The 27,965-nt window shown below is 29.3% G+C and overlaps 1 protein-coding gene and 1 long non-coding RNA gene across 7 annotated transcripts; one reads left to right on the top strand and one right to left on the bottom strand.

Moving 5' to 3' along the window:
* Positions 1–88: 88 nt before the first annotated feature.
* On the bottom strand, positions 89–16,436 carry LOC114128261 (polycystin-2-like). Its single transcript, XM_050199604.1, has 14 exons — positions 15,711–16,436; positions 11,682–11,795; positions 11,135–11,286; positions 10,873–10,989; positions 8,910–9,034; positions 8,239–8,463; positions 7,458–7,686; positions 6,737–6,982; positions 6,034–6,123; positions 5,077–5,229; positions 4,050–4,273; positions 2,584–2,711; positions 1,177–1,222; positions 89–1,116 (listed from the first exon to the last, which is right to left on the bottom strand). The coding sequence occupies exons 1-14, from the start codon at positions 15,778–15,780 to the stop codon at positions 972–974; spliced, it is 2,064 nt and encodes a 687-aa protein (XP_050055561.1). The 5' UTR covers positions 15,781–16,436; the 3' UTR covers positions 89–971.
* On the top strand, positions 7,565–27,817 carry LOC126549668 (uncharacterized). Of its 6 annotated transcripts, none has more exons than XR_007603788.1 (9): positions 7,565–7,688; positions 10,915–11,018; positions 11,088–11,413; positions 11,510–11,641; positions 17,981–18,068; positions 18,157–18,306; positions 20,373–20,516; positions 25,345–25,503; positions 27,085–27,777. It is a non-coding gene; the product is annotated as an uncharacterized LOC126549668 (long non-coding RNA). The 6 variants fall into 6 exon arrangements; XR_007603791.1 differs by having other exon boundaries at positions 25,345–25,443; positions 27,085–27,776; XR_007603789.1 differs by having other exon boundaries at positions 20,373–20,481; positions 25,345–27,817.
* The last annotated feature ends 148 nt before the right edge of the window (positions 27,818–27,965 follow it).

Here is a 27,965-nt window from a genome sequence, read left to right as displayed (position 1 = left end):
ATGCATGCGGAGCTTACCTCACTTACCTAACCCTGACCGCACGCCACTGGTGATACCCATATTTGACTGACAGACGGTCTATGCTCAGAATTGCTTTTCGTATACAATTATAATATACTGTTCAATTCAAATTTAATATATCTATAATAATATTGATCCACCCAACACCTAATATACCTACGTACAACAGAGCAGTACCCGCACTGAAACTTCCCTATCTTTATTTTTTATTTTTCACGAGCAGTTTCCATCTTCCAACATTTATCTTTGCGATATTCATTTTAAACCAAAATATTATATTGTATTAAACAAGAGTTTAAAATTATTAACGTATAACATGTAGCAGTAGCAATTACCTAGATATTTATGAGTTTGTCTTGTGACACATTTATAATATAAATTACAATGCATAGGTACAATTCAACTAATAACGCGTGATAAGGAAATAATAAATAATGCTACGAAATAAATAGAAAAACAAATTATTACGATTGCGATTAGACCAATTAATATACTATTATAATTTTGGATTATTATATTATTGCTTTATATAGTTGGTTCGAGAGATTAGTGGATTATTTTTAATAGCTCGTAAAAAGAACCAATTGACATTCTGTAATACTCAAACAGTTTTTCGGAATAACACCTTATTTTTTTTTTTATAAAATACATTAAATTTGTTTGATCTTTCGTGATTTAAACTTGTTGGATAGATCCAGTATTTTTGATCTTGCTTAGATAAATCTAGTACTCCACAAGTTTAAGCAACAACAATTACTTTGAGTAGACCGTAGTGATAAATAGCACATTTAAAAAACATTATATTATACGTTTCATGTATAATAATTGATTTATTTATTAATGTTTCTTAGACTATTGGTTGTTATAATTAAATAGGTTATATTGGAAAAGAACAGTATGGTGAAAATAAATTGTTGTAAAGAATAAAAATTCTTATAGTAATTACGAATTCAAGAAGGGTTATCCTTAAGATTTTGTTCTGCGTAATTGGATGGTAATTTAACTCTTATTGCATCCAGACGTGCTATGACAATATCGCATTTCTTATGAACGTCGTCTAATGCATTTTCAAGTAGATCTACTCTCTTAATCAACCTGAAACCTCATATTATTTATAAATCGGTTAGGCAACAATAATTTTGATACTATACTTGCCATTTGATATCTGATCCACCAGTATTGTCTTCAATATCTTTATTACCTAAGAAATAATACATATTATATTGATATATTATTTTTAAATATATTTTTAAGTATATCATTTATGAAATATTAATCGTAATTTATTAAGTTCTAGCTGGATAATCCGATTTCACCGGGAGAAATCGAATAAACATTTATTTGAAAAATATGGCGCCATATTTGCGTAACTCGGTTTAATATACCTACCTCTACTGTTAATGGAAAAATCGGCATCGGTATACCCACATACTATTATTATAGGTATAGTATAACATATTATTAACAATAAACATTTTGATAACTGAGAAAATGCTTACTCGAATTTTGAAGTAGGTATTAGAAAAAAATTTCGAGTTAATAATTTCCAGTAAAAAAAGGAGTTCTCATTTAGAAAACAGAAATTACTATTACCACAGGAGTACAGGACACTCCTTAAGTAGAATATATGAAGAAGAAAGTAGAAAATAAAAATATGAATTTCATTATGCATGATAGTTAGTTTTAGGGGTTAAAAATGAAGTAAATTTAATTAATAGATAATAGCTAATCCTTATTATTATTTTACCATTTTTTTTATACCTATTCAAGTAATAGGTGTGTGAAATTTGTTGCTAATTGGTTCTGTAGTTTTGAAGTCAACAAGCCTCGTATAAATGTTAATTTATTTTAATATACCTAATACATAGATATGATATATAATTACTAATTAGTAATTATTTTGATTTATGTTATTATCAAGACAAGTATCGAAGTAGATATATGATATATATGTATATATTAATGTAATACCTGCATGTTCTATGTAACTATATACAATACAATAATCTTTTCAAAAGTTGTAGGAGAATTTATCTCGACTATTAATTATTTACTAGTTTAGAATGTAAGCTATCTTAAGTTATTTAAAAGATTATAACACTGTAAAGAATAAAAGATTCTTGGGGTTAACATGACGTTGATTTTTTTCTTAGGCTGAATATAATAATTACTTCGTCTAAAATGATAAATATTAATTTACTACATATCTTATATTATGTTTATATGTATAACCTGTTCAGTTCATTTTCGTACTCACCAACCGTTACGATTAAAAAAAAAAGTGGCCTTAAACAATACTTTTTTCAATATAATATAATTTTTTTTCACAAATAATTTTTTTTTTTTATCATAAGGGTTGCCTGATTGCAATATGAACTAGACAGATTATAAATCTAATTTAGACAGAGAGTCGGTCAAATATCGCCGTTAAAATAAAACATGGAATTATCGCCAATAGCCAGTATCTAACAGCAGTTATTTAGTTATTGTTTTAAATGGTGATAGACCGTTATGATCAAAAATACAGTTTAAAAAATAAAATAATATTAATGAAATGTGTACTCAATTCCTGATCGTTTTTCAGCACGTCTCGGAACATTTGTCTGGCTTCGTCTTCATGTACTGTCTTTTGTGGTTCGATTCCGTATTTATTGAGAATTTTTTCCACTTCAGAGTTCGTAAAACCACAACTGCAAAACAAAGACGAAACCTTACGTTAGTGTTAGAATAAATCATCTTTGCAAACGATCTTTGAAATCAACTCGTCATTATTCAATATTCATAGCCTCATAGGTACAATGGTATATCAAGCATAATATTATGTATGTGTGACGATCCATTTAACGCAAGACACTAATTATTTTAATTATTTTAGTAAAAACTAAAGTTTTTAAAAATATTATTATTACATTATTCTAAGTAATTAAAAACAAAATTCATCTAATTTCACTATTTTTTTTTATCGTAATTAGTTTTTAAGTTTTATTATTTTGAATGACATTAATACATCATACATTGATTTAATTTCATATTCTGCAGCAGAATATTATTCGGAGTTTTTCGATCAATCAAAATCAAATTTTGGATAAGTTTAGTATTTAAAGTTTGAACAAATAGAACAATATTTGCAGAATACCTCATGATCAAATCACTTTGTTCATCAAAATTTAAAATACTAATAAGTAATAATTTATAAAGTCATAAGTTATCTAATTTTTTAATTGGTCCAAAATTCAATTTTAATGTATCGAAATATTTCAAAAAAATATTCTGCTTTGGAATGATAAATTAAACATATACTTCAAAAATTTAAAAATTAATAACGATAAAATATGTTAAAATTATATAGGTACAGTTTGTTCACAAATTTAGGGAACACTGAATTTCTCGGCTAGATTTTTTTGGAATAAATTGATTTTTTTTACAAATTGGTGGTATATATATAATATAACATGTACATATTTACACATTTTTTGATACGCTTCAAATTTTTTCGAAATTTTTTTTTAAATATCAACACCTATTTTGTACACCATATTCGGATAGTCCTATTTTTTTTTTAAGCAATTTTAGTGTATCAATTATGGTAGTTCAAAATTTAAAATTGACTAAATAAGAGCCATATCAATTTTAATAAATAATAATTTTTTTTTATTATTTTAAAAAATTTATAAAATCATTTAAAATTAATTATTATTGGTCACTTTATGAATATTTGCACGGTTTTTTTTAGAAGTATCATAAACAACACTAACATAATATGGGCATAAAATTATATTTTGAAATAATCCCGAATAATAGTTTTTGAAGTAATGAACGTATTATATTATGTTAAATGGATTTCCCAGTATGATACAATTGAGATTTAAGAATAATATGAATCCTATAGGACTTTCTCTATATAGTAGAAGGGGGGGTAGAAAGTATAGTAAGACCAGCACAAATGCGAGCTTTGTCAAGCTTTTTAAATCAACTTACACATTACCCTATTCCTATACATAAACTTATATTATTATACTATATTCTACCGTTTCAGTGTCTTATAAACATCTTGATAGGTAATGCGGCGATCCAGTTCGTCTTTTAGTCGGTCGGAGCGACGTTTCTCAGCCCATTTGTTGAAACCTATCTTGGCTATTATGCGGTCTACGAACGCTGATACTTTGTCACTCACGTACGGTTGTCGGCCCTCCAACGATTGTTCTACGTCCACGTCGAAGTACGCGTGAAACACAATCGCCACAAGCATCGTCTGGAAAACTAGTGCGAGTTAAACAATAATTACTGCATGTCTGCATGCACACACACGTGAATGGATACTATAGGTACCGGCATGGTAAGCGATCTACTATACGGTACTTGTGATCGATCTCAAACTTTTTTTTCGACCACTGTGCCACTAACTACAACAATCACGTGATTAAATTATGGCGCTAATAATGATTTAACAGAAAAAATAAGTATAGAATTAGCCGTTCAAGAACCGCCATCCATAAGAGATAAATGGAAAGTATTATATTATACCTACGTACGTAACTTTAAATTAACTTTAAGATTTATCCGAAAAAACGGTTTATCACAATGAAAATTTTATAGATCTATAAACTGGAGCCTGTACTAACCACATTAAAATATTGAATTATGTTTATAGTATAATATTATAAAACAAAAATGTAGTATAATTTTGCTTTCTTTGGTTAGTACGTGGTCTGTACATCTATCAGATGACTTAAAATTCTAATATTTTCTGAGTGACACGAAAGAAATCTTTTTTAAAGATAATGCTTGATTTTTATTATGTGACAACATTTTTCAATCTTGAAATATTTTTTTCTGTACATTTTTTTCCATTGATAAATTTTTAATTGTGTAATTTGATTGATATATTTTTTATAAATTATTTGTACGTATTTAATAACATTTTTTTTTGTAATTTTGTAGAAAGAATTGTTAGAAATAGATAGATCGCTTACGATTTGCAAGACTATAGGAGTATTATTCAAAGAAAAGATATAAAATACAGTGTGCATGTATTCATAATAATTGTTTAATTACCAAGAGAACAAATATCACCACACACGTGAAAAATACAAAGAAAAATGTGGTAAACCAAGCGTCTGCGTCTTGAAGTGTCCGGTAGTCGAAGTCTCTCATCAGTATTCTGAGTGACGAAAGAACGGAATCGTACATGGTCGAAAATCCTTTTACCTGTTTTGTGTGTTTGAGTGTGTAAGAGGAAAACGAAAACACTAAATGACAGTGACAACAGATAACTTAATTTATTTATTTTTTCATTATTAAATATATATGTGAACTAATTTTAGAATAAGAATATGCGCTATAAGACAGTAACAGTATATTCATTTATGTATATATCACATTTGTATAAGCTTGCAAGTTTTCTGACGTTATTTGAATATGGTAATGTTGTCTTTAGTACAAAAAACATTTTAGGAAATTACTTAACTGATTTTCTTTCTATAAATGTCACTTAACTCGAAATTCAGGACAGTTAGTAATCCATATATTCGTACATAATAATAGATAAAATAAGTAATTTTATACGATCTCAATTCGAACACGTTTAATTTAATATACCTGGACCGAACCAGATAAATTTAAAATTGTAATTATTTTCGGATTCAACTGGGATGCCGCTATTTTCTTATGGTTTATTATTGAATTTATAAAAAAATATTTAAATATATAATCATTTTTAAAACTTATAATTTGTATTCTTATGATTATTATCAGTGGTTCGGAAGCCATACTGTTCTACAAACAAGAATCATGAAATTTAGAATAAAAAGTATATTAATAAATTGCTCAAGATCCTAACCAGGTCACAATGCATAAAAGTATACATATATAGTTAATAGTTATATATTTGTACAATGTACATCACAAAGTGGATTGAGGTTCAAAATAAACGCCCTTGTTTAATATAAACATCATAAGTAAGTTTTAGTAAAAAATAATCTATCAATGTATATTGTGCGTCGTCATAATTACCTGTGCTCCGAATGCGAAATAACCGAGAGTCGCGAACGCGCTTACGACAAAAACCATTATCACCAAGTATCCTGCGACGATTTTGAAGCACTGAAGTGAAAGCAAAAATATATTGTATTGTCGTAAGTGTAAATATTATTGATATTATTATACTTTTAAATAGAATCGTAATCAATTTTTTTTTAAAAATATTTTTGATTTTTGATAATTCCACCTAAGATATTTTCACCTGGATTCTTTAGTGGGGAAGGAGAGAAGAGAACTTATGGAGTAGCTTGGCATTTTATCAATGTTGTATCTTATATAATATAATATATATGCTACTTTTTTATGCTCATTCTATAATTTACACTAGCTAATTTAAAAAAATCGACTGATTTGTACATTTTCGAGATTTCTTTGTAAACTTGAGTAATAATACCTAATATAAACAAATGTAAAATTAAGTCATAATTTACAAAATGTGTGAATAAAGTCGAAGTTCATCGGTCATACGTAAATTACATATTATGAAAATAATTTTACTATAATGGATTGAAATAAAATTAACCTGTTACGTTAAAAAAAAGACAACTTCTCCAGCTCCACTAAACGGGATATTTCACTGGATATAGTATATTCAGCAATATATTTCCGTATATCACTGATTATTTATACAATATATAATACCTAATACGATAATACAAAATGTAATATTATTTACCCTGCCTACACTTAAGTATACAATGGTCATTGATCTGTTCAGGTCGGTGTATTTGATGACTTTGACACACACGAAGAAGAACAAGTAAGCTGTCAGTGTTACAAGATTTTCGTGTCTTGCTACCAGGAACTCCACGGACATGCGATTCGTCACGGTTTTCGCGATCGCACTCTTCGGGCTACTACCCGATAACGATCTCTCCTTGAATAATATCATCAACGCCACACCGATGGCCCACCATCCTAACTGCGGCAGCGTTTTACATCGCGTTTTAATTATTACGGTGTATACAAGATATAATATTATGAGTTATGACTATTGATAAAAAAAAAAAAAAAATAAAGATGATGACAATTTTTATCGCAAAGCTTAAAAACAAAAAATACGGCTATAATTTATAATAATTTATGATTCAAGAATACTTTGTCATTTGGACTATTTGAAAGGTGTACTGGCTGTGCATTTTTTCAAGTAAAAAAACTATTTTATTTTTAGTACTCATAAGTTATTAAAGTTCGTGTTGAACACGATTAGATACATACGTAATATTAATATATATAACCTATATATGTTACAATTTAAGTGTTAAATTCCGTTATTTTATGAATTAATTAGGTAGTTCATGAATTACCTACGCGTGTTAGTTAAAGTATGAAATAATACATGAAAATTATGCATTTTAGCTAGTTTTTTTTATAAGTTTTTTTATATAAAGACTTACGGCCACGATGCTGAAATCGATATAGTTCCAGAACACATATATGTAGTCCTTTTTAAAATACATGATTTCGAATACTTCTTCCACCGTGAAATAAATGATGAACCCGACGGCGGCGAGCATGCCAATCAACGTTAACACCGAATCGGCTACAGCGTACCTGTAGAGTTTGACGGTCCGAAACGAAGACGACGAGACGATACCGCCGGATGCAGGAAATTCAAAAACTAATCTGTGAGTACGGTGGAAAGTTGAAATTTAATTAATGATAACCAAATAAACACATGAATTTTAATATAAGAACGGTTCATCGAATGAAATAACTTGGACAATGGTGAATAGTGCAGCGGGTGTATAGTGTAATGTATAGTTGAGCCATGCATAGCCTTTTTTTTTTAATATTTGAGTCACATAAACATATTTATATTACGTTACGCGGACATCGAAAAACGGTAATTATAGGGTGTACAATGTACATAAATGGTAGGGGTTCTGAAATGATAAAAATAAATACCTATATAATTGCATAACATTTTATTATTTATAGTACTTATTTAATCGAATAATTGATTATAATTTTTTTAAATTAGTGTGGTTTTTATGTTGAGTCAATTATTGCCATGTAAATGGACTTATGGGCCATACATAAAAATGCTCAGTGACCGCTGGTTAAGCATAGCTGTACGTATATACAGTACAGTAATAGCTGACGCACGTATACACGTTTTGTTCTGTTTTTTACACGTTTAGGCGGACGGGAAAGAAATTAAAAACGGGTCCGTACTTGACAGCACAAACCACGTTAATGTTGCAGTTGTAAATAGCGAAATCTACAAAAACGGCTCTGGTACCGCGATTCAACCATGTGTCGTGTTCGAGGTCACTGATTTTCGTTTTCGCGTCAATTTTATTCTTTGGAAAATCGAAATAAAATCCGCCGGGTCCGTAGGACGCGATTTCGCCTTGGTAGAACACGCCCTGAGTCTTCGATCCGTCACTATGCACCCATCTGTACATACGGAAAAGGAATTCCAAAAAGTACCAATTAATCATGTAGTCACTCGGTATCATTCATTTAAGTGGATATCTATTTATGTCTTACAAATATGTTGTTCTAAATAATTTCTAAATGAGCTCAGAAAGTCGCGTCTATTGTATTCGTATAAAACTTAATATCGTAGTGTAACATATAAATTATAACTGTAGATACAAGGAAGTTATTTAAATTTTATCATCCAACATAGCAAGATCAAGTAAATTATTTAGGTTACTTTACAAAGCGGAAAAGCTATTCAAAATGTTTTTTTCTTTTTTTCGGGCAGAAAAACTAACAACTAAGCAGTACTCGAAAAGTTAACATGTGATTCGAGAATAAAATTTTTCGCAATCATTCGTCACAGCTTATTAAAATATCAATAAATCAACGGTTATAGACTGATTGACGATACAACTTACGGTGTTCCTTTTTTTGGTCCAAAACTTGTTTTGTCTTCATATTTAGTATCGTACGGGACATAGCAGTCCTGGAACAATCCTTTGAATTGATTTCGGATTGCACAGTGTCCTTCTTCGACTCTGACCTATAGTAATACAACACAATTTCGTATTGTGTTATTTTTCGGACATATTTTTGCGTACAATTTAATTCGCCCAGTATTCAACACCGTTTTGAATTATTATTCAACAAGAAAATTGTTTTTTGTTTTTAAACAAGTTATAACGACTGATCATCGGTTAAACTACTACAATTATGGGTATAGTTTGAGGTACCTATGGCGTCATTAATATTGCGGAGGAGCCCGAGAAGCCACCAAAAAAAAAAAAAAAAAACAAACAATAAATGAGACGCCGCCGGTACGGTCATATAACACGGGATGCGAGCAGTCGTATATTTATACAACGGGAATCTCGCGTAGAGCCTACCGCATACCTAATCCTCTACGCACTAACGCGTGCGTCTATAAATCCTGACGGGCTTATGACATAGGTACTCCTTAAGACCACGCGTAATACCATGGTAATAAGATAATAATTGATGTAGTTACTTTTTTTTGAAAACAGACATAGGTAGGTACATCTACCAACGCACTGTGTCACTTAAAATATTATTATACAGAGTGATTTACCAAACATTCTTACTCCGTTTGTCATCTTCGAAAACGCAGTTATTCAAAACATGATTTTTGGAAATTTTAAATATACTTAAAGACCATATTTTCAAATTCTTAAGATATAGACAATCTGTCTGTCAAATGACTATCAAGCTATTTAAGTCTGTAGATTAACGAAAATAGGTTCATATATCAATAGGATGATATATGGGTTATTAATTGTTATTTGAAAATTTTAATAACTCGTATTAAGCTATCGATATATTTATTATTTTCAGGATTTTTATAAATAAATGAATGATGTTTGAAATTTGAATTAGGTAGGTACATCAAAATTGAAAAAAAAAAATAATCTACAATAAAAAAATGAGTTTGTTATTGCCACACAGCGCCGAAATAGTGCAAAGAATATCAAAAATTTGAAATTATGGTCTTAAGACTTAAAGTATATTTAAAAATTCCAAAAATCAAAATTTGAATAATTGGATAATGAATAAATAGGAGTGAGCATACTCGGTGAATCACTCTGTATATGTGCAGTAGGAGACTTGTCACTATATATGACGATATACCTATTGTGGTTAATACATGTATTATAATATGTATATATGGTGAGATGCATGTGCATGTAATAATAAGTGATAATTGTTAACCAAGCGTGTTTATTATGTAAACGTTGTAGAAGAAAACCAGGTAGGTATGGTAAAAGTACTATAGGTTTACGCGCGACGGACGTCGTGGCACTGTGGCAGTCGTATATGCATCCGCGCTGTATTATATGTGTTGGGGAAGTTACCTTTTTGTTTTTTTTGTAGTTAAATTTCATCACGAATTACCTTTCAAAATTATGATAAAATTTATAAATTATTTAATTATTTGGTAAAGTTACATTTTTTTTTCAAAAGTATCACTGGAACTAAATAATTATTGTTGTCAATAAACTGACTAATACTAATTTTGAAATAATAAAATGTTTTATTGGGATTTCTTCTCAAAAGTAATTCATTTTTTTGTCAAATAACTATAAAAAAATGGATATATTTTCATAAAATCGAACTTAGATAATATATTTTTACATATTATCAATTAATTCTTAAAACGTATTAAAAAAAAATGATAATAATGAGTAATTAAGTAATTTTCTTACAAAAAGTAATTTAAACTACTTATAAAATGTAATTAAATTACCATAAAATTATTTAAAATGTTATTTTTTTACATTAACTTATAATTTAAGTAAAGTTACTTTCCAACACAACACAATATATCTACATTAAAATACGATAGGTATGTTAATATCATAATACCTGTCTCACTCTGGGTCTGAACAGAAATTTGTTTTCGTACAGTAATTCGGTACCGTTTTCCTTTTCGACGCCTGTGGGAATTTCGTACAATTTGTCGCACAATACGCTGTGAAAGTACTGTTCAAAAATGAAACAGCATATTATAGGTATGTATAAGCTGATGCATATCGCGCGCACAAATATAATATAATATGATATTGGGCATAACATTGCAGTTGGGCAGTTTGGATTTTCATCGATGAACGGATTACGTGTTATATACCTGCCAAAAGTGCGACATGGTGATGATGTCATCGAATTTGAGAGATACGTCGTAATCGTTGTCCGAATAAGTCGAAAAAGTAGGTTCCACGAATAACGATGATATTTCTCTATTAACCACGAACGTCTCGTATGAGTAGAGACTGGAACATGCTGCATTATGTGGTATCATCGTTAATTATAATTCACAGTTATTATTATTATTATTGGTATAACAAGCACAGCGGTGTATTTGAAGTTCTCGATCATGTTGTGTGTGTGCTTATAATGTCGGAAGGAGGTGATTAATACATTTTTTTGAAATAATTTATTTTTAAAACAGTTATATTAATGTTTCATTCAATTTAATAATAATTCGAAAACTGCAATCTTATAGGCATAAAATTACCTAAAAAAGAACAATCTTACAAAGGATCAAATCACCTGCCAAGAGGGACGATCCACTAAACACCCGTTCAAATACGCCACTGTCTTTCAATACTTATACCTACAGTTATCGACCTTATAGGTAAGTTTTTTTATAGTGTTACTTATCGATCTGTACTTACAGGTGAAGAAAATTACAAAAAACACGACGTAGGCTACTAGTTCTTTGATTGTTAGCTTGACGTATAATTCACGATCGTTTATATCCAGTGCGATTTGGCGGGTCTTCCATATGACTAAATCGAAATACATGTTACAACCGATATATCATGATTTATTTTCACTATAAATTCGCTAATTGAAATTCGTGTAAATGTATAATCGTGAGTAGCTGCAATAGTTTATAGTACATATATACTATATAGTTATGTTATGCCTAAGTATATTACATTGCCTATAAAGTATGATGGTTGGTACCTATGTATTAATAAGCATCTCGACGGGAGACACTCGTCAGAATATATTATATGATATATTATTATTGTAACTTATAATAATATAGAATCACAGTGAGCAGGTCGAATTCCACTGAGAAATCTCTATCCGCCGTTTAATTAAATTATGTTATGTATGTTTGCACGACCCACGCCTGTATTCAAATTAGATTCACCTTAAAAGACAAGCGAGCTGGAAAGTGTACTTCTAGATAATCGAGAGCCGTGCTGGATTACTGTTGTAAGTTACAACTATACTTCTAATTATTTTGATATTTTATGTTATATAATGTGTTCTGTGTTGAAGGATAAAGGTAGCATGATAAATATTTTGAACACATGACTGAATTTTATTAGTGTTTTTTCTCTGTATAAAGGATTTAATTATTATTACTACGCTATCGTTTATTTCGATGAAAGTGCAGTAAAACAACATTTTAATATGGAATTTTCACCCACCCTTGAGTTTAAATTTGAATTACATTTTTTTAAACACTTTTAAGTTAATATATTTTTCTTTTAGATATAATAGACAGACTATAAGTATTAAAGTTTAAACATTTTTGGATTTATACATGACGTGTATTTCTCTCATTTTCCAATAGTTTATATCAAATTTTGTATTATGCATTTTTATTGATTTTTCTATACTTTAAATTTGTTCTGAATCAGTAATTTCTAAAGTAGACAAATTTGTTTCTATAATATTTTAAGTCGTTACAAAATAACATTTTTGAAAATAAATTATATTTCTTATAATTTTTTATTATTGATTTTTTAAGTTTTTACTTTTTTTCATCGGAAACATATTTTTAATTTCATATTTTGAAGAAGAATATAGTGTAGAGTATTTAATATAGATATAAATCAAAATATACTGGACTAGTTTGTAGGTATTATATAAAAAAAAATATACTGAAAAAAAGTTATGAGTATTTAATAATAGTTTTCAGTAGGTACGTATGCTTAGTTTAGAATTTAGATACAGTAGACACCTATTAATAACTGCGATGTCTCTCAACAGCAGATACCATTTTTATTCCTTTTAACATTAAGGACAAACGTTCTAAAACTGTGGTATACCTAACCACTTATGGTACACGAAAGGCTACAAGGTGTTTTTCATATTAAAGTAAGGAAAATAAATTTGGCTTCTTAAATTTATTAATGTTTGTGGATAAAACAGGCGATCAAACCAAATGAAAAAATAATTGTAAATTATTATTATTATTATTTTAATTAAGCAAAATACATTAATAACTTATTATCATTGAGACACTACGTGTAAATCTTAAAAACGTATATTTTAATTGTTTACTGCCTTATTATATTGGTATAAATATAGTGGCACACGAGTCCACAAACCGATATTTTGAATTTCGTATGGTGTGATAAACACGATAAATTTAATGTATGTTGTCTGGATCAATATTTTTTAACCAATACAATTTCACGTGCGCTATTTATATACTATATAATGTATTTACTCTAATAAAGAATTTACAACATGTTGTAGATCTGGTGGTACCTACTAAACAAAATAATGTGCAAACAGACAAAGTAACTTCTGTATATTGTATATACTTGTATTATTTAAATAAGTTTATTCTTATCGGTAGATGATATATTAGAAGAGCTAGTGCAGATAAACATTTGAACGTCGTAAAATTAAAAAGCCAAGTTTTCCCCATTAAACGTGTAATCTTTAACACCAAAAGTAAATTAAAGATAAATCGAAGTCTTTCGTAGGTCATAAATCAAAAATGACATTAATATGCGGGACGTAGATGAGTGCTATATAATACTCTGTTTGCTACCTCTTTGAAAGCATTTAGGTAACGTTATTTCTATTATGCCTATTGTATTGTTGTAGGTTTAACATGTATTATTGTCGAACAAGCGGAAAAATATTAATCTAAAATACATAAAATAAATAAATAATACAAGTATTTTATTCAAATAAGGAATGATATAATATAGTTCAAATAAGTATTGTATGATTTTGAAGTAATTTATGTAATTCATAATTATTATATCATAGTTTTTTAATTTTAATTTTAGTTTTATTAAGGTAAATGTTAGGCACTCACTCTGAGACATAAGGTTTAATTAAATTTTTGATTAAAGTAACTAGAGATAAGTAAAAAAAATAACTTATATAATGTTGGATTCACTTAAAATGTCTGTTAAATATTTATTACTATCGACAAAAAACGTTAGCCCACATAAAAAAAAAATCTTTTAGTATACTTTTTTTTATTTAGTTTTAAGAAAAACTTTTTTGTTATTTTTAAATTAAATTTAAATTATTATAGTTGTGAATTTTATTTATTATAATATTTAATGAAATACGTACAATCTATTAAAATGTAACTCATCAGCTCATATTTATAAATTAATAATAGAAAAAGTTACATATGTGATATGAAAGTGACAGTTATTAATTTCCGTAATTCTAAATTTATAACGAAATACGAATAGCCGAGTAGGTAGCTATTAAAAAAAAAAGAAAAAAAGAAAGAAAGCAGTTATAATACATTGTGCTTATTAAGCTAGAGCCGTAAACTAGAATGAGTTGTATCACTGTGAAGTCGTAAATATAATATTTTATATTATAATATACGCAAGAGTTCTTGTTTAGAAATTTATGATCATTATATCAGGATAGTATTTTGTAATATTTACTTCGAAAATTATATTCCTATTTAGTACCTAACAAATGAAATTGGTTAAATATTGCATATTTTTGCTTGAAGTTATAAATAAAATACTGATTCAATGTGAATAATATGAAATGTACAAAAATAATATAGCATACCTACATTAATTTTTATTAATTACGTGATGATAAAGTTATTTGCATAGTATTAAAGTTTCATTTCTTATGCAATTAAACTCTGATTATAGTACCCACAAACTGTGATAGTATATTTTTATAACTCTGATATTAATGTATTTTAATGTACAATAAAATTAGTATAAAAATCGTGTGGATAACGCGTGATATTGAACATATTTTATTGTTCGCAAATAAATAAAATATTTCATGCACTCAAACGTACAATAATTAAACAAGTTAAAGATTATAAGTCGTAGGTATAAAATAAATGGTTACCTATATTCATATTTCTTACGAGTTTTATATAGCTATATAGTAATGATTTTGTACAGATAAATAAAAACTATCAATTTTGTATAAAATATTGTTGTGTGAAAAATATATTTATTATTTATATAAATAGTAGGTGTAATTTAACAAATGATAATAGTTGATTGATAGGTAAATACTGTTGGAATAATATTTTAATTTTTACCAGCGATTTCAGATTATATTATAAGTACGATTGATTATAGATAGGTATTAATTGTGCAAATATTTTCCAACTGATGGTAGATTTTCTATTAATTAAGCTAGCCCTTAATAACAACTCGTATTCATTTCATTTATTGAAACGTTAACAAAAATGAACAATCATTAAAAAAATATAACATATTGTGCATTATGCCAAGTCTATCATAATAATATACGTATAATGGTTAAACCAAAGAATAAGGATACTATTTGGAAGGATTTTAAAGTGGTAGTAAGCTATATTATAGAAGTCAAGTAATTGACTGTACCATGTATTTGTTGTTTAAATCGTTACATTCGACAATCGAATTTTGCCTACCTAGCCTGACCGGAGCACTGGTAACACGATGTATAATGCCACCTACCTTTGGGTCGTACGATCGGATCCGACGGTAGCCCCGGGTCGATTGCCGCGATCGAACTACTGGTCGGCATGATACGACGATATTATATTATTGTAGGGTATGGATACGAAAAAAATCGGAATAATATAATAACGATGATTATATGCGTATAACACACATATCGCTGAATAATCACCGTCGAAAATATAATAATAAACAATATTATATAACGTACAGTTTATCCGGTCCCTGCGCATTGTTGTCAAGCCGCCGTCGCCGGCGACGTATCGTATAATCAGATGTTTAATGTTTACATTATACCAGTATTTTTTTTTTTTCACATTTTCCCCGGGACCTACATAATATAAGCTATTTGTTTGTTTAACCACAACATACGCCATCGGGCTCGTCTCTCGGACACTAGCGAAACGGTGGCGGGGAAAAAGGTCGTTACCGATTTAATAAGATCTATAATTCATATATTCCGGTCCCCTCGGTGTACGCGCACACACACACATCCCGAGTCCTAATAGACTTTTCGGGACGGGATTGCTGCGGGTGGTGCGTGGCGCGGTGGAGGAGTTCTAGCCATTATTTATGCCTTTTGGACCCTTGGTGACAATAGAGAAACCACCCCATATACCCGCGTTATAATAATAATAATAACAATAATAATATATATACATTGTCATTTCTCGCGCGGTTTTACGACCGCCAGGCCGCCGCATTAACATACATATTATTATTATTATTATTATGAGCAATAATTACGAGCGTTTATGTATATAAGACCCCGTCGACGGCGGCCAGTTTTGCATTTTGCTCTCGCGGGTTTCTTACACGCGAGACGTGTAAGTGTAATATTATAATAATACATTGCGCGCTCGTTATATGTTATAATATTATATATTATATATTGTGTACATCGTATATAAAGTATACGCAGTCACGTCTGAAACCTCGTCCGGATTTCCGGGCGAAAGGAAGTCGGTTGCGCAAAACGTCTACCTATATATATATATTATAATAATGTATCGTTTAGAATGACCCACCCTGTACCACATCATAGTAATATATTATATTATGTAGTTGCGTATGCACTGCAGTGTATAATCGCGTCTGTATATTATACGACCCTCTTCCACGATTTATAAGCCCCGATTTCTCGTTAAAAGTCAATTGCCCGTTATCGATGCCAATGAGACGACCTTTTCGATATTTATTGTTGCGGCTACAAGCACGCGATGTATGTAATAAATGTATACTATATAATATGTATATTATCTTCGTATACGTGGTTGATCCACCAATCAAAAATATTATGAATTATTTTTATGTCTTATAAATATATATATATATATATTTTATACGACAAAACTTAATCTAACATTTTACACTCATTTAATTTGCTTAGAAATTGAAATATCGTAAAATCTGACGCACGAACACAGATCATTATCTTTTTACCTTTAAATTTTACGATTGGTCAATTCACTTTTATATTAATTAAGTTAACGACATATAAAATGTATTCTGCTGAACGTAAATTGTCTATATACTGCCTATTGTATATTCGTAAGACGGTGACAACACAGGCGGGTGTAACCGCGTCTTAATTGACATTATCACAGTATAAAATTATTATTATTATTACCTTCTAGATTACTTACGTATCTATCTTGTCCTCGCGCATTTCAAAATATAGGGCATTGATGTTTATTTAATCATTAGAATAGCTGCAGGGTAATGGGTGACACGTTTTGAATTCGTGTTTTGAACGCTCGATTATATTACAACATTTTTGAAAATCCGCTCCAATAATTGCAATCAACTAGTTCAAAACCATAGACTATAAGAATTGGTTGGCTGCTATAGTTTTTTTAATCAATAAACAAATATATATGATCACGAATGTCACCATCAATTTAAATAGAATAAAGTAAGCTCATATAATATCATATCCGGCTGATTACTAAGGTTCGTTATTATTTCCTATACATTTTTCGAATGGTGTGATTGATGATTCGCTGAAATAAAATTGAAAGCAATAACGGAAGAATAATTTAATATCTTAGAAAGGATGTTTTATCTAATCTAACCAAACCTTTGAAGTCTTTTTTAATTTTAAAAACTATATAAACTTGATATTGACAAGTTGTCAATACATTCTAAAAGCTGAATTACTGGATTACTTATAAGTTATATAAGATATTGTGTATATCTAATATATATTTGAACCTAAAGGCTGTTTTTGTTTGGTTAGACATTTCAAACAAAACATTAATTTTTAGTTAATGGTCTCATGGCGTACAAATGTACAACTGTTATTACAAAAGTTACGAGTGACGACTATTTTAATCAGTTAAAAGATGTTATTCGGTATCGGGTATATCATTTAACAGATCAAATAATATATATTTGATGTAATTAAGATAAATAAAAATATATATTTTAATACATTTATCAGGTTTATCGATTTTAAAATATTTAACAAAAAATGGTTTTAAGGTAGATTACGAGTATGTACAAAAATGGATTGAGCTGTCGAAATGTCTATATGGGTTTGTTTTCATTGTTTTCAGTAAAAACAATATCTGCAGTAATAGTTATGTATTAGGTATGTATCACCATATTATGTAATATTATACACTTATTTGTAATAGATGAAAAATGTAAAATTAAATTAATAAGACGTGTATACCACTTAAAAAATATACCTAAAAATATCTAAGTATACGTTTAAAATCATAAAATATGACATTAAAAAATGTGTTGAGCATGTTTATTAGGTACCTAGATATTGTTCATTCATAATAAAATTCATTAAATATAATTTTTGGCGATAATCAAAAATAACTCATAACTTTTAATAAATAATACATAAATAATTTTTAATTTTTAACTATAATATCAATATTTTAATTTACCCTTTCAATAATTGTTAATAGGTACTAAGTATATAATTTTTTTTTTTTTTTAAAAGAGTTATGAATATGGGTATTTTTTTTAAATCTAAAATTTAAGATTAAAATAATGTACTGTGTAAAAGTTTTATAAATTTATTAATATAATGTATTCATAGTTATTAACTATAAATTAATAAAAGTGCAAAATTGTATAAAATAAAATGTACTTAAAACCTAATTATAACTGTTTCTACATTATACCAGAGGAATTGATAAATTAATTCGTAATGCCCACAAAACACGATTAAAAGAAAAATTGAGTATTCTAATCTGGACTTTACTTATAGTTACTTAATAGGTTAATTAGTTTTGATTGTGTTCCGTAGTACAGTAATTCAAAATATTGTTTGCCATAAAAGTTCTTGATTATTGGCTTATTTTAAAAAAGATAATATTTATGAATTTTTTTATTTTCTTACTTATATAGAGGTAGGTATTTGTTTGTTTGTTATTTGGTTATTTATTATAATATTATACACGGCATTTAAAAATAATCATAGATATAATATATATATTGATACTTATATTTAAAACATTATTTGAACAAACTTCGAACATTTGATTATCTTTTTATTTCAAATGGTTAAAATCATGTAAATTCATGTTTAAGTTTTCATCATAATTAATAACATCCTTTCTATGTTTAAAAAATCAATTTTCAATTTTTAAATATTGGTGTATCTTTTTTTTGTTCAGTGTAAACTGCCATTTGGTTGCTATATACATTAAGCCATTATAATGTAAACGAGCTTTGCTAATAACGACTGTTTGATTATGATAAAGTCGAATTTAATCGATTCAGTTACTGACGATCTACAAAATAGTTGTTACTAGAAATAATAATAATAATAATAGTACAAAACAAATGGGTTATACCGGGAGCTTAATGGATTTTCATCCCTTTTGTGATGACGTTTTCACAATATAATTGATTTGGTCCTATAATGGTTTCGGATAATATTTAGACTGTGCAAAAAATTAATCGATAAATTATCACATGAAACATATAGGTACGTACCCTTAAATTATTGAATTTGAAAAAAGGTTTGATCAAAATGTATTGATGAAGTTTAAAATAATATCATTTATAAATGTTCAATTTTAATAGTAATACAACAGTAAGATAAATTAAAACGTTGCACAAACACTACAATCATAATAAATATTAAACTGTACAAAAAAGTTGATAGTTATTTATGTATTAGAATAGTTTCGGGTGTTTCTAAAGTATTTCAATGGTAGTAAATATTTAATTAATTCGAAAATACCAATTATTATTAGACTAAATATAATTTCTACTTAAAAATATTTTTAGATAATATTAGCAGGATTTAACTTAATTTATGCATATTTATGATTATTTCTATTATACGTGATCAAAATTCAATACATTTATTAATGGTTATTTGTGGGTCGTATACAATAAATGCATACGTAATGAGTTTACTGAAGGTACCAGATTGACGATTAATTGTTAGAAAAAAAAAAATGAACTCGATGTTAATTTTATTTATGAATATAGCAATGTTGGATTATTTTGTATAAATAATATATATTCGTAGCGGTTTTCAGTTGCAAAAACATAATCTAAAAACTTTGTAGAATACATTTGTGATTCTTTTAAATACACACGTGTATTATACTGCTAAAATGTCCGTGTACTCGAAAATTTTAACTATACTCATCACTAATTTTTAGGTACCTTTTTGTGTTCTAGAATAAAACTAAGAAAATTGTTCATATAGCATGTTATGATATTTCGAGGCGTCAATTCAAGGCTTTTGGCGTTGACAGACGCATCAAATTTTTCATACTAATCACCAATTGTAAGTGTCCAATCAATAATAATAATGCGTAAGCGGTAAGCACCTATACTTATGTATAATATGACGTACATAAAAATATTACAATACAGTTGCGTATCAATGTTGTTTACAGCACAAGTTACCACGCGTTGTTTATAACGTGCGTGACCGCGGTATATCGAGTGGGCGTGATTGTAATAATCGTACCTAATATAATATAATATAAGTTTACATAGTATCATGTACAGTACGCATTATATACGCGTATACTATACATGCAGCCTGCTGCCGTATTATAAAACGGCGTATGCCATATATATATATAAATATAATGTACACACACAGCGCATATAATACAACATATTATATATATAAGTATACGCGAGGGGAGGGTTTTGCTATGTGTATTACCATATCAATAGAGAGACGAGGGACCTTTGGCGGTGGTCCTGCGCGTATATATATAGAACAACGGTCCTCTCGTATAATGACGATCGCGCATAAGCCCGCCCCGGCGAAATACGACGACGACGCGATGACTATTATAATAGTAATAATAATAATAATAATAGTATACGTAACATAATTTTTTATACATATATATATATAGCAGAAACCTGCGTGGACCGGGCAGGGAGAAGGATAGCGCGAAGGATGTGCCGCCGCCGTCGGTGTTTTGTTTGTTTATTCTGACACTGTGTTCGCGGGAGTAGCAGCAGCTCATGAATTATTGCCTTTGAGCGACCTGTCTGCCTTTAAAAAAAAAAAAAATAATATATATATAAATATACTTTTTACCGCTTTTTTTTTTCGTGCACGGCCAAAAAACGGACATTTGATGAATAATGCAATTCGGTCACAATGCGAAACTATAGTGTCATCGTCGTTGTGCGCGCGAGACGCTGCGGAAGAGAGGGTGCAGCGGTAGATGAATAACGAGTTTAGGTACCTATATATATATATATATATATATTATATATCATGTATAATAATATACTATATATATATATAGTAAATAATGCGGTTTTTTCCCCGCGTCAAAGTTATTATAAGATGAAAACTTTTGACAAGTCCTTCACGAAATTAGACGCACTGGAGAAAAAATGTATTCATAACAAACCTCGCGTTAAACTTAATTGGTCGAAAGCGATGTCAATTAGATATAGATTTTTTTTCTCATAAATAGGAACTTGGCGTTTTTATCGTTAGGACCATCGTTGGGATGGTCGTATAAATTCGAATTCAGTTAGATTTTAATCAATACAATGTCGTTAGCAACGTGGATTTCCATCTATGCATATACGAAACGTCTACCTTTGATAATAATGTGGACTCGTGAAATTTAATAAACTTTTTACTAGCAACTTAAATGTGGTATAGTTTCACGATACGACGATGTGAATGACGCAAAAGATTTCCTCACGGTAAGGTGTAAACATGTTCTTGTACGATCATATGATAAGCGATTGACTGAAGAATCAAGGACAGTATAGTAATCAAAGTTAAGCCGAAAATTAGGATAATCCCGAAGTTTTCAAATACGTTCACATTAGCATTTATTTTATTTTCCACGATTCGCACATTAACTTACAAAAACCAACCGTAGCAAAGGTATTGGCTAAATTTTGGTAACGGGAACACCGTTTGTTTTATAAGGGATTCCGGAGTTCAGCATTTTCAGATGATGTATACACGTCATCATATAACCGTTGAATCCCGAACATCGTCAGAGACCACACAATGACTTTTACATTTCAACAATTGTTTTCATTCAACTGCAGATGGAAAGTTCGCCTTGAATTTATTAAATCGCTTAATCACACGCTATACGTCATCATAACGTCCGGATTACTGTTATAGCTGCAATTGTAGCGCATTATAATACAGCGATATTATGCCGCGCAGACGAGTTTCGGCGTTTCGAAAGCGGTAAATTTGACTTCGACGTACACTCTTTCGTATAGGTAATAATATGATTATCGAACGTCGTAAAACGTGTTCAAACCGCGATCGCGACTTTACCGAATAAATTTTGGGATTTATATTTTGTAAAAAATATTTCTGAAGAAGCAAACGCTATACACACACACACAAAAAACACATCTAATATCTCCACATATACGCGTATATACGACGTACACATTACATATATATATATAGGTATAATATGTGTGTGTCTATATAGATGAGCTCTACACGTGCGCCCTTAATAACGGGATCGCGGTGCGCGTCGACGCGGAAAAACGACGCGTAAACATCGTCGTTGTCTCTCTCTGGTTTATTTTATATTTTTTTTTTCCGGACACGCGACCGGCCAATGTCGTGCATAGTAATGACATAATACGATACGCATCGCACGATTCGTATGTGTACACACATATATAGACACACATGCACGTACTATGGCTGCACACGTGACCTGACCGGATACCACCGGCGGCGGATGATGCCACCGCTACCGCCACGGACGAAAAGAATACATATTATATATAAAAAAAAAAAAAAAATAAATAAAACGACGGACGGCGAACGGACGCGTGCGAGGGCGATGGGTGCCGTACGCTGTATAATAATTCATACTCTCGTCATATCGTGTTGTACAGGATGTATCATCGTGTTCGCAAAAGTCCTCTCATCGTGTGTTACATAATATTATAAAATATGATTATATTTATATTATTATATATAATGAACAAGTCCGTTTATCGAACTCGCGCGTGTCGGCGCGATCATTATATTATTATATTTATGTCGGAGCAGCACACTTTAAATAGTTCAAACCTTTGTCGATATTTTACTAGAATTTTCATACGAAATTCGTGCAAAAAAAAATTCCTCTCGATAGCACCGACTTCTGCACTTTGGCGTTTGGCTCCATCACCTTGCGTTGTATATATATATATATATATATATTTAATTGTTTGGAGTGAGCCCACTGCTTATACTATACTTGATTAATGGGAGAGTTCAACGTAGGTTTTTATTGTCGGTTTAATATTAGATATGTTTTCCATGCAACCATATTGTTGATCTCCTTGAATCAAATTTGTTAGTTGATCGCAGAGGAACTTTAGAACTTAAATTCATATGGGCCATGTGATAAAATTACTATATTCTTTACTTTTTATCTTTCATAAACGTTAAACACAAACACAAACCAAACCCCACGCACCACATTTTATTTCATTTTGTATCAATGAATATCTACCAAATAAACCATTGAGTCGTTTTAATGTTTATAATGCCAGTACGAATCATCATTTTGAATTAACCTTTGTAAAGAATTTTAATATTTAATTTTTTGTATTCGCTGATGCTGAAAAAAAATTAATTTATAAATGATATATATAGCGACAGAAATGTAAAGAGGGCGTATAATTCCCGTTTAAATATAATACATATAACGTAGTACGAGCACTATGAAATCGACTGTTGTACTAGACCACTTGCTGTTTACAGATTTATTTTATTATAAGTTGACATACAACTATATACAATTTTGCAGTATCTTTTAAAAACAAAAATAAATCTAACGTATATATGCAATCGATCGTGTTATGAAAAAGTACCGTCAAAAAGCATCGTAACGGGTACTCCACAAATTTGGCCTCTTCCAAATATACCATAATGGTACCTCAACAGACAAACCAGTGAACGGTATAACATCGTGGATGCATAGACAAGTGTGCGATTTCAGTTTTCAAAAACAACCGTAGAATTTTTGAAAAAAGTTTTCGCGAACATGCACCCTGTATATGATGCCGCGTCGCATATGTTGTGTTGCCACGTACTTTGCACACTCACAAACACTGATGCATAACATCGATATATAATGTTTATGTATACACGCTGACTACCCCATCGCGAGTTTTCCACGCGGAACGAGTGTTTACCAATAGAATTACAATTAGCCACCGCCTCGCTGTGTGTGTATTATAAAGAGCGGCGCGCGTGTATTTGCGCGCTTGGACACGTCGCCGACGAAGGATTAACGCGAATACGCGGAAAATCACGTTCCTGATTCGGGTTAATATTGGGGATAGTCGATGACGCGGATGACAGGATAAAGACGTTTGAGTACACGCGTGTACTTCAGGAGAAAAAATTGCGAAAAATAGGTCGCGTCGATTGAAACCCAAATCCTTTGTACCGTTTGGGTATTATGGACAAGAGCACAGTGTTTTAAATTGTACCTATTATAATATATAGTATTTATTACATAAATATATTATAACTTGTACACCAAAAAACCTGCAGGATATTTATCCAAGTGACTTCTGCGGACTGTAGTTCTATATGAACGGTACTCTTTATTTGTGCATTTTCAACTTATTCTTAGTTATCGACCATTATTAGCGTACGCAGGATTCGTTTATGGGGGAGGGGAGTTAATTTATACGTATATATATATTCAAGGTGAATTATCAGGTATACTCTATTTTATTATTAATTCAAATACAGATTTTTGGAGTTTTTTTTTAATACTTGTCAACTTAAAGAATGTCTCGTGGCGATACAAACTTCCGTTTTTTTAATGAGTTACCCTTTTTTCACAGTAAATTATTTATTCATAATGGATGGGCATGCTTGGTGAACCATACTGTATAGTGTATATGTATATTATTTAACACATTAATCATAATGTCGTCGTTTAATAGGTACTTTATTACCAACTAATTCATCATTTATTGACCGCTTCGTCGATTTAAACACACAGCAGTTTAGTGACGCATAATAATAGGTATATCGTATGTCAGTATACAATCTATACATCTTATGAAATTCTCTGCAATTTTATCTTGTTTGACTAGTTTGAGTAAGGTATTATAAGGTTAGGTATTAATCTATAATCTAATTAATGGATCTGTTTGTTATTTTTTCTAGATTCAATAGTTCAAATGTAAATATGTTGTATCATAATATTAATAAATTGGGCCGAAGAAAAGTGGTATGAAAATGAAAAATATTACATTTATGAATAAGGTACATAACACGAATAACAATTTAAAAGAAAGATTTCTTTGAAAGTACAAACAAGTCGATGTAGGTATTCTTAAATTATGTTTGTGGCGTGTAACATATAATATTGTATTTCTTTAAATTTAATTTTTAATTTTTTTAATCGTATTTTCTATTACAATTATTTATTATAATTTATTAAAAATAATTGTCCGATTGCATCCAAGATAATAATTTAAAATATATTAATGTGTAACTGTATGTATAAGCTTGTTAACCATATAAAATTCAAATAATTTCAGCCAAATTATACCTAACGGCTAACTGTATTACTTTTAAGTTTTAACATAATTATTATTAGAGAAAGGATTATGTAGGAGTGTAGGTATAATGACTTTTGTAGTTTTGCATAATATCTGTGTATCTCATTTAAATCTCTAATTCAACCAAAATATCTAAAAACACATGGCCCGATATCAGATTCAATTAAAATGCTAAACTACATTGAGTATAGGTTTTATAGGTATAAAATTTGACTATATTTGACAATAAAGACGTACGTCACTTAACTAATACTATGTTTAACGTATACCTACGAACTAAATGAAATAAATTTCATACACTTATTTAACATTAAGAACTTATTATACAATAGGTTCTATAATTTTAATGATATAATAATAGTGCACATAATCATTAAACATTTGGTATTTACATATATATAGATTGGTATTATAATTTTAATGTTGATAAATACCTACAGATATTATAATATTTTGTTTTCTAGGGGGTTATACCTTTATAAATATCGATATTATTCAAGTAACTGATAATACGTAGTTAATGCGACAAAAATGATTATACAAAATCGAATAATATAACAGCTTATATGCCGGTATTTAAATATTCTTAATATCTATACGTATAACAATAAGTTCAGGAAAATCTTAATATTGTTAATGAATTATAGAAACGATAGGCAAGAAAAAGTCTACGAGTTTTTTTTGATATAAAGAATATAGTCAGACTCCGATTAAAAAGTGATATTTTAGATTAAATTCCGCATTGTACAGCGTTAACGTCAAAATCATATTAGGTACCGCTTACGTATAATATCACTATACGTATCTTAAAGTAAAATTTTGTATTATACGCGTCCTCCTCATTACTCATTATAGACATAAAATATATCATTAGTGAATAAAGAATATGTATATATATATAATATTATGTACACAGTATGTACTATCGCTTTTCGCGTATATATACAGTACCTATATATATTCTCCAAATCCATTATACCGTACATCGGGGTGTCGTTGTGCATTATGCAAAACCGATGAGCCATTAAGTGTTGTACAAATTATTTTTTAGGTCTGCCCCCGCCCAAACTTCGTGACAGGTCTCCGGGAATAGGGAACATATGACATTTTCTTTTGTCCTTGCCGACACCACGTACACCACGGCTCGAGGGAGCTAACCCCTATATACTGTTTGGCAATGATTTTTTTAATTTTTTTTTTTTTTTTTACTTTACGACTATGAATAAATTACTGCAGCCGCACGACGCATACAATGAAGTCATATGACTAATTACTTTAAAATGATTTTTCTCTTTGGCGATAAAAAATATAATCGATATATTGACGTATTATACTGTTGCAGTCGTGCATTGTACAAAAGAGCACAGAAACACAAGTGTGCAGAAAATAAGGGAAACATCGAATCAATAAAAATACGATTAGGTGACGAGCCTTAATATTTTACATCCAACAAACGGATATAGTTTTTATATGGTTTAATAATTATATTTACAAAGGTACTTATTTAGCTGTATTGTTTGGATAAAATTCTTCAAGATGGTGATGTTTAATCTATAATGTGAAGATGAATAATATACGAGTATTTACAAAAGGTATCGCAATTATAGTAATATAAAACCATGAGATATTTTTTATGTTTAAGTGTATTTATATTAAATTGTTCAAATACTAAAAAGTAAAAACAACATTATTTCCTATGTAGCTATAAGTACACAGGAAATGTATTTACTTAGAAATAACATTAAAATCTAAACATTATATTTTTCAATATTATAATATAGAGTACTATAGCACAAATTATACATTTATACATTATATATATTTGTAAAATTGCAAATACCTAAGTGTTTATGTATTAATAACATTAAAATATATCATAATCATTGTATTATAATACACATAGCAGATATTATGAGTAAGACCAGTCAGGCTATGGCCTTAACAAATACTGTCTGTAGGATATCATAGTAATTTCATTACATTAAAAAATGTAAATTATTGTACAAAGTTTTAATTAGATTTTTTTACATATTTATTACTTGACCTGTCCCTGTCTAGTTTCGTCTATGATTATTATTATACATATGAAATACCTATAATATATGAACAAAATCAATGAATTTGTATTCGGTAGTGAATATTGTCAACAGTATTTGTCTTTTAATGTATTTAAAATATATTTACATATTTTATTGTTACTATAGCTTAAGAAAAAAATACAAA

Source organism: Aphis gossypii, chromosome 2 (assembly GCF_020184175.1).
Source record: "Aphis gossypii isolate Hap1 chromosome 2, ASM2018417v2, whole genome shotgun sequence".
Classification (NCBI taxonomy): Eukaryota; Metazoa; Arthropoda; class Insecta; order Hemiptera; family Aphididae; genus Aphis; species Aphis gossypii.
This window is presented reverse-complemented; position numbering and strand designations above follow the sequence as displayed.